This window comes from Hemiscyllium ocellatum, chromosome 2, assembly GCF_020745735.1.
Source record: "Hemiscyllium ocellatum isolate sHemOce1 chromosome 2, sHemOce1.pat.X.cur, whole genome shotgun sequence".
NCBI classification, from domain to species: domain Eukaryota; kingdom Metazoa; phylum Chordata; class Chondrichthyes; order Orectolobiformes; family Hemiscylliidae; genus Hemiscyllium; species Hemiscyllium ocellatum.
The window spans coordinates 33,751,099-33,760,148 of NC_083402.1; the positions used below are offsets into that span (position 1 = coordinate 33,751,099).

The window sequence follows — 9,050 nt, forward strand, 5'->3', positions numbered from 1 at the left end:
ACACCCTTCTCAACTATGCTGAATAGCTACCATATGCTCCTCCTCTCTGCATTCTGTCTTGAAGTCAGCTACCAATCCATTCTGCCAATTGTTTCCGTGTGATTCCATCTACTCTGATCCTCATCCATTAGTCTCTTGTAGGATACCTTGAAGACATTTTGAAAATCAAATAAATTAGATATACTCTATTCCCACTGTCTGTGCACTATTGTTTTCTGAAAAAAATTAAATTGAGTTACTTGAGTCAGACAGTAATACAGCATGGAAACAGACCTTTCGGCCCAACTTATCCATGCCAATTAGGTTTCCTAAACTGAACTAGTCCCATTTGCCTGCATTTGCTTCATATACTCTAAATATTTCCTATCCATGTACCCGTTCAAATGTTTTCTAAATGTTATAATTGAATTCACCGCTATGCACCACCCTGTATCTGGAACACATTGCCCCTCTAGTCCCTCTTAAATCTTTCCCCCTTGTCTTAAATCTGTGGCCTCTAATTTTGGACTCCCTTATTCTGGGGTAAAGACCTTAGCTATTTACCTTATCTATGCCCGTTGTGATTCTGTAAGGTCACCCCTCAGTCTCCTATGCTCTGGGGAAAAAGGTTCCAGCTTATCCAGTTACTACTTATAACTCAAACTTTCAGTTTCAGTAATAACATTATAAATTTTTAATTGTTACATCTTTTCTAATTTAATAACATCCTTCCTTTCTCTGGGTGACCAGAATTGTCCACATCACTCCAAATGTGGACCGTATCAATGTCTTGTACAGCCGTAACACGACTTCCCAACTTCTGTACTCAATACTCTAACTGTGCCAAACGCTTCTTCATCACCCTGTCTACCTGTGACGATACTCGCAAGGAACTATCCACCTGTACCCTTAGGTCTTTCTATTTGATCACATTCCCCTACCATTAATTGTGTGAGTCCTGCACGATTTGCCTTACAAAAATACAATACCAGGCATTTATCTAAATTAAAGTCCTGCCATTCCTTAGCCACTGGCCCAGTTGATCAAAATCCTGCCCAGTTTGAATTCCATGTTGACTATTCATGAATGTATTTCATATTTTTAGAATTTCTTCAATCTCTCCTTTAGTACAGATTCCATTTATGTATTGATCTCTAATGTTAAGATGTCTCTAATTCCCTAGACATATTCTGTCCTCCTCATTATTAATTATTTTGTTATCAACTTATTCAGACATGTTATGACACGCCTCCAGAGCAGGCGGAATTTGAACCCAAACCTTTTGATTCAATGTTGGGATACCACAAGGGCACAATAATCCTATTTGTATTATTGCTTTTTATCTTGTCGCTTCACTATTGATCGTTGCCTGTCCTCCACCTAATTATATATTTCTCCCCTTGGTTCCATTCCTCCACACTGGGTGTACTTGTGTACAATTTATAGGTTTGACAGAAGGTCATCAATCTGGAATGTTAACCCTATCTGACCCTTTCCATGGATATTGCCTGTCTTGAATAGCATTTCCATTACTTTCTGTTTTAATTCAAACCAGATACAATCTTTTGTGAATATCAGCTGAAGGACAATAACTTTGATAATGGTTCTGGTCTGCTCCAGAAGTTAGTTGCAGTGCCTCTGTTGAAATTCCAGCTGTGGTTAACTTCCTGAACATGAACTGTTATGGTTCATAAAACTTTGTTACATGTTAATTACATTACTGGGGAACTACGTTTTTAGCTTTTTGGTGGAAATATGTAAACCAGTCTTAAGTACTAATCTCTTAAATTTTTGTTAATTAAAAGTAATCAGAATCTTGACTTTTATTTTAACAGGGTGTTATTCTTTCCAGTGGAGTGAACTGGGCCAAGGATCCTGAATTAAAAGAAATTGTTTTGCAGCTTGAGAATAATCCACTTGACGAAGCAGATTCGAGCAATTGATTTTCTCCAATTGCTTTCAATGGCAAAGAGCAAAATGAGTCTCAATTTAATGTGCCAAGTATTCATACCATCACTAAACTGCTTATTTTCTCTACAATGAGACAAACTACATTTTGAGCTCCTTTCAGTGGATACTTCTGCTGAATATTAAAAATGAACGCTCACATGTTTTGTTTTAATTTTCTTTTTATAGCTGTCTTTTAAATTCAACTTTTAATATGTTGCAGTGAAAGTTAAACAACTGTATTTGATATTCATGTAATATAAAACTGTAAAACAAATATTTTAAAGGATTTGGTTATTTAAATTACTCTGCAGAATTCCAAATTATCAATCAGCTTTCTGATCAGTGCTGAATACCATCTGGAAGACATTCAAAATTTAAATAACCTGCTGTCCAAAATGAACTCCATATCATGGATGCTAATTTACTTCACTGATTCCTTTCTCCTTTTACCCCCACTTTAGTACCTCATTTTCTTGTAAATATAAATGCTAACATTAAGCATTTTAGGTTTGAATGTCAAACATATCAAACCATTTAAAGATGTAATATTGTTTATTTACTTTCTGCAAGTGCCTACTATTAAATGTATAATTTTATTATTAAGAAATATAAATAAAACACTCAAATCCCTAAGTTCTTATGTGTAGGAATATCAATATGGATACATTTGGTGTATGTGACTAAGTTAAAAGTAGTACTGCTTTATAGTGGAAAAGGTGTGACAGAGGTCAAAACCATTTATGATTCTTCTATTTTCAGTTGTTCAATATCAAATTTACTTCATTGCTGGCAATAGTTCCCACAAATTAATTACAATGTATGGAGTAAATGCTATTAATTGGGTGTGACTCTTGTGGTGCAGTGGTACTATTCCCACCTCTGAGCCAGGAGGCCTGAGTTCAAGTCCCACCTGTGCCAGAGGTGTATCAAGACATCTCTGAACAGGTTGTTAAGAAACTATCGATGATTAATTGCATCACACCTGTTTGTTCACTTGTTGCTCACGTCCATGTTAGGTCAAAATAATTAAATTACTACCAGATCATCATCTCCCAAGGCATATTACAAGGTTTACTGAATTTAATTTTCAACTGCCCTCCCAGTGTCTAAGCTTAACAATTACTTAATCATTTACATGGACCATTATAACAAACTTGCATATCTTGTAACTTTACAGTGCTGAACAACATGGGTTTTGTTGCTGGTGTGATTTCATTAAACTGAAATTGAGGACAACTCAAATCAAGAAATAATACCTCCAGTGCTCTATTCTTCCAATAGAAAGAAAAAAGAATGCTAGATGCAAGTCCAAAACCTGAACAGAAAATTCTGGAGATGGGCAACAGGGTCAGTCTTCATGGAAACACAAGACCGCTTCAGATGAAAGTCTTTTGTCAGGTCAGAAGCTAGGAATTCTGCAGTAAAACATTTATTAGTTGTCCTCCCAATGCCTGTCCACTATGTTCAGGTCAGGAATGTGATGGAATACTCTCCATTTGACTGGACATGTGTAGTTCCTGTAACACGCAAGATTGATAGGATCCAGCTTGACTGGCATGCCCTCTACCATCACAATGGCAGTCATGTTTCATACATGGAGTGCACTGCAACCATTCACCAAAATTCCTTCAAACAGCAAATTCCAACTCTGGACCTCTACAATGATCAGGACAATAGGTGTATGGGAACATAACCACTTGTATGTTTTCTTCCAAGCCAACACCATCTCAATTTGCAATCATGTTATCACTCCTTCACTGTTACTGAGTCAAAATCCTGAAGCTCTCTTTTTAGAAGCATTGTAGATGTACCCACACCTGAAGAACTGCAGCAAATGCAGAAATTTCCCCACCAACACCTTCTCAAGGACAATTAAGAATGAACAACAAATGCTGGACAATGCTTACATCTGTAAACCCAGTCCATGAGAAGCAAAGTAGGGTTATAAATAATAGATCCAGAATGCCTATTATAGTCAGAGTCAGACAGCACAGAAACAGACCTTTTGGTCCAACTTATCTGTGCCAACCAGACATCCCAATCTGACTTAGTCTCATTTGCCAGCATTTGGCTCATTTCCCTGTAAATCCTTCCTGTTCATATCCCCATCCAATCACCTTTTAAATGTTGTAATTGTACTGTCACCATCACTTCCTTTGGCAATTTGTTCCTTACATGCACCACCCTCTCTGTGAAAAAAGTTACCCTTAGATCCTTTTTAACTCTTTCCCCTTTTATGTTAATCCTGTGCTCTCTAGTTTCAGACTCCCCACTCTAAGAAAAAGACCTTGACTATTTACCCTATCCATAACTCCCCCACTCTAAGAAAAAGACCATGGCTATTTACCCTATCATAATTTAATAAACCTCTATAAAGGTCACTCCTCAGTAAAAACTACGCTGATTAAATGTTGCCAGAATAGCCTGGTATATTCTGAATTGGCATTCTTCTCTCAGCATTCTCTGCTTTAAGGAAAATAACCGTAGCGTATTCCAATCTTTTCTCAAAACTGCAATCCTGGCAACATTCTTGCAAATCTTCCCTATCTTCTTTCCAGAACAATTATGCCCTTCCTGTAATGTGGTTACCTAACCAGTACCTTCTGCGCTCAACGTTACCAATCACTACCAGGTATTCTAGACTCTCTTAACTACTTGTCCAAGGAATCAGCTGGGAAAAAAAATGCACAACACCAGCATCCTCAACCAGGCCAACATTCTTGTCAGTTGCTGACTATCTGGATGATCTTCCTGTGTGGCAGCTTGCCTCAAAGAAAAACATTGAGTTCTCCAATTTCATGTGACTACCCTTCCCAACTCTTCCCCTTCCCTCCCATTCTTGTCAGCCATCTAACGGACTCATCCCTCCAATCAATCAAGTAAGTTGTACTCTACCTATCTCCACTTATCCCCACCTCACCACCTTTATCTGCAGCTTCCCTTACACTACCCCCCGTCCTGAAGAAGGATTACACAAGAAACATTCACTTCTCCACCTCATGATGCTGCCTGGCTTGCTGTGTTCTTCCAGCTTCCTGCTTGTCTACCTCAAAGAACAACATGAACTGTGTGTGTTGTCCAAATAATCATCATCCATATAGGAAATGACTCTTTATCTTCTTTACATTCTTACATTATAGCAGACACCTGAAGGCACTGGAGTATTACCACTAAGGCTGCCTGCACAAGATCTTGCAAATCAGCTGGGAAGAAAAATGCACCAACACAAGCATCCTCCACCAGGGCAACATGCCTAGCATCAAGGCAGTGACCACCCTTGATTGGCTATGATGTGCTGGGCACTTCAACTGCGACACAGACACTAGACTCCCCAAGCAGGTGCTCCATTCCTAGCTTCAAAATGGTAAGCAAACCCCAGGTGGACTGAGGATGTGCTTCAGTCTTAGCCTCAAGACCTCACTGGCAAAGTGTGGCATTTCAAAGACACCTGGGAATCACTGTCCCAAGACTGTCCAAAATGAAAGAGGAGCCTCTGAGAAGGCTAGGGAGTTGATTGCTCGGCTTCTTACTTAGATATTTGTATTATCGATAGTCTCAGATGAGGTGTCGGAAGACTGGAGGTTGGCTAACGTGATGCCACTGTTTAAGAAAGGTGGTAAGGACAAGTCAGGGAACTACAGACCAGTGCTGAAAATGTGTTGCTGGAAAAGCGCAGCAGGTCAGGCAGCATCCAAGGAACAGGAAATTCGACGTTTCGGGCATAAGCCCTTCATCAGGCTTATGCCCGAAACGTCAAATTTCCTGTTCCTTGGATGTTGCCTGACCTGCTGCGCTTTTCCAGCAACACATTTTCAGCTCTGATCTCCAGCATCTGCAGACCTCACTTTTTCCTCAAACTATAGACCAGTGGTGGACAAGTTGTTGGAGGGAATCCTGAGGGACAAGATGCACATGGATTTGGGATGGTCAACATGGCTTTATGCATGGGAAATCATGTCTCACAAACTCGATTGAGTTTTTTGAAGAAGTTACAACAGGATTGGAGAGGGCAGAGTGGTAGACGTGATTTATATGGACTTCGGTAAGGCGTTCGACAAGGTTCCCCATGGGAGACTGGTTAGCAAGGTTAGATCTCATGGAATACAGGGAGAAATAGCCATTTGGATACAGAACTGGCTCAAAGATAGAAGACAGAGGGTGGTGGTGGAGGGTTGTTTTTCAAAATGGAGGCCTGTGACCAGTGGTGTGCCACAAGGATTGATGCTGTGTCCACTACTTTTCATCATTTATATAAATGATTTGGATGTGAGCATAAGAGGTATAGTTAGTAAGTTTGCAGATGACACCAAAATTGGAGGGTAGTGGAAGCGAAGAGGGTTACCTTAGATTACAACAGGATCTTGACCAGATGGGCCAATGGGCTGAGAAGTGTCAGATGGAGTTTAATTTAGATAAATGCGAGGTGCTGCAATTTGGGAAAGCAAATCTGAGCAGGATTTATACACTTGATGGTAAGATCCTCGGGAGTGTTGCTGAACAAAGAGACCTTGGAGTGCAGGTTCATAGCTCCTTGAAAGTGGAGTCGCAGGTAGATAGCATAGTGAAGAAGGTGTTTGTTATGCTTTTGTTTATTGGTTAGATTATTGAGTACAAGAGTTGGGAGGTCACGTTGCAGCTGTACAGGACATTGGTTGGGCCACTATTGGAATATTGCGTGCAATTCTGGTTGCCTTCCTATCGGAAAGATGTTGTGAAACTTTAAAGGGTTCGGAAAAGATTTAGAAGAATGTTGCCAGGGTTGGAGGATTTGAGCTACAGGGAGATTTGAATAGGCTAGGGCTGTTTTCCCTGGAGTGTCAGAGGCTGAAGGGTGACCTTATAGAAGTTTATAAACTCATGAGGGGCATGGATAGGATAAACATACAAAGTCTTTTTCCCTGGGGTGGGAGACTCCAGAAATAGAGGGCATAGGTTTCAGGTGTGAAGGGAAAGATACAAAAGAGACCTAAGGGGCAACTTTTTCACGCAGAGGGTGGTACGTGTATGGAATGAGCTGACAGAGGATGTGGTGGAGGCTGGTACAATTGCAACATTTAAAAGGCATCTGAATGGGTATATGAATAGGAAGAGTTTGGAGGGATAGGTATGGATGAGTTGGACCGAAGGGTCTGTTTCCCTGCTGTACATCTCTATGACTCTATGATCCCAAGACTAACCGTCAGGGAACAGCAGGCGCTAGGCAAAAACAGCGGAAGGATTGCGCTGCCCCACCAACACCCCACTGACCTATTCCTGCGACCATCTTCTTCACCAAGTGGTAACAGAGCCTGTGGTAGCCTTGTCAGGTATACAGCCACCTATGGACTCCCTCTGCGTGGAAGAGTAATTCTTATTTGCAAGGGATCGCCAATGATAAATGATATTCTAACCCACCTTTGATCAGTCATCTTGACAGTGATCAGATGTATCATTTTAGCAATCCCAATAATTCTCTTAATGTTACACTATTGGACGAAAATCCTATTTTATTTTCAGGACGTTGTGCATAGACCGTCTGCTGCAAATGTGTTGCTGGTCAAAGCACAGCAGGCCAGGCAGCATCTCAGGAATAGAGAATTCGACGTTTCGAGCATAAGCCCTTCATCAGGAATAAGAGAGAGAGAGCCAAGCAGGCTCAGATAAAAGGTAGGGAGGAGGGACTAGGGGGAGGGGCGATGGAGGTGGGATAGGTGGAAGGAGGTCAAGGTGAGGGTGATAGGCCGGAGTGGGGTGGGGGCGGAGAGGTCAGGAAGAGGATTGCAGGTTAGGAGGGCGGTGCTGAGTTGAGGGAACCGACTGAGACAAGGTAGGGGGAGGGGAAATGAGGAAGCTGGAGAAATCTGAATTCATACCTTGTGGTTGGAGGGTTCCCAGGCAGAAGATGAGGCGCTCCTCCTCCAGCCGTCGTGTAGTTGTGTTCTGCCGGTGGAGGAGTCCAAGGACCTGCATGTCCTCGGTGGAGTGGGAGGGAGAGTTAAAGTGTTGAGCCACGGGGTGATTGGGTTGGTTGGTTCAGGCGGCCCGGAGGTGTTCTCTGAAGCGTTCCGCAAGTAAGCGGCCTGTCTCACCTATATAGAGGAGGCCACATCGGGTGCAGCGGATGCAATAGATGATGTGTGTGGAGGTACAGGTGAACTTGTGGCGGATATGGAAGGATCCCTTGGGGCCTTGGAGGGAAGTGAGTGTGGAGGTGTGGGCGCAAGTTTTACATTTCCTGCGGTTGCAGGGGAAGGTGCCGGGGGTGGAGGTTGGGTTGGTGGGGGGTGTGGATCTGACGAGGGAGTCACGAAGGGAGTGGTCCTTGCGGAACGCTGATAGGGGAGGGGAGGGAAATATATCCTTGGTGGTGGGGTCCGTTTGGAGGTGGCGGAAATGGCGGCGGATGATACGTTGTATGCGGAGTTTGGTGGGGTGGTAGGTGAGAACCAGTGGGGTTCTGTCTTGGTGGCAGTTGGAGGAGCGGGGCTCAAGGGCGGAGGAGCGGGAAGTGGAGGAGATGTGGTGGAGGGCATCGTCGATCACGTCTGGGGGGAATCTGCGGTCCTTGAAGAAGGAGGCCATCTGGGCTGTGCGGTGTTGGAATTGGTCCTCCTGGGAGCAGATGCGGCGGAGACGAAGGAATTGGGAATATGGGATGGCGTTTTTACAGGGGGCAGGGTGGGAGGAGGTGTAGTCCAGGTAGCTGTGGGAGTCAGTCGGTTTATAATAGATGTCTGTGTTGAGTCGGTCGCCCGAGATAGAAATGGAAAGGTCTAGGAAGGGGAGGGAGGTGTCTGAGACAGTCCAGGTGAATTTCAGGTCGGGATGGAAGGTGTTAGTAAAGTTGATGAACTGTTCAACCTCCTCGTGGGAGCACGAGGCAGCGCCGATACAGTCATCGATGTAGAGGAGGAAAAGGTGGGGGCTGGTGCCAGTGTTGTTGCGGAAGATGGACTGTTCCACATATCCTACGAAGAGGCAGGCATAGCTGGGGCCCATGCGGGTGCCCATGGCAACTCCTTTAGTTTGGAGGAAGTGGGAGGATTGAAAAGAGAAGTTATTCAGGGTGAGGACCAGTTCAGTCAGTCGAAGGAGGGTGTCAGTGGAAGGGTACTGGTTGGTGCGGCGGGAAAGGAAGAAGC

At 43.2% G+C, this 9,050-nt stretch overlaps 1 protein-coding gene across 2 annotated transcripts in view; it reads left to right on the top strand.

Moving 5' to 3' along the window:
• cenph (centromere protein H) overlaps window positions 1-2,497 on the top strand; it is a 28,732-nt gene extending 26,235 nt beyond the window's left edge. For both annotated transcript variants that reach the window (XM_060843449.1, XM_060843458.1), the window contains one exon: window positions 1,815-2,497. In XM_060843449.1, the coding sequence (XP_060699432.1) occupies window positions 1,815-1,922 (108 nt within the window). In that variant the 3' untranslated portion in view covers window positions 1,923-2,497. The remainder of the gene's footprint in view (window positions 1-1,814) is intronic.
• The last annotated feature ends 6,553 nt before the right edge of the window (window positions 2,498-9,050 follow it).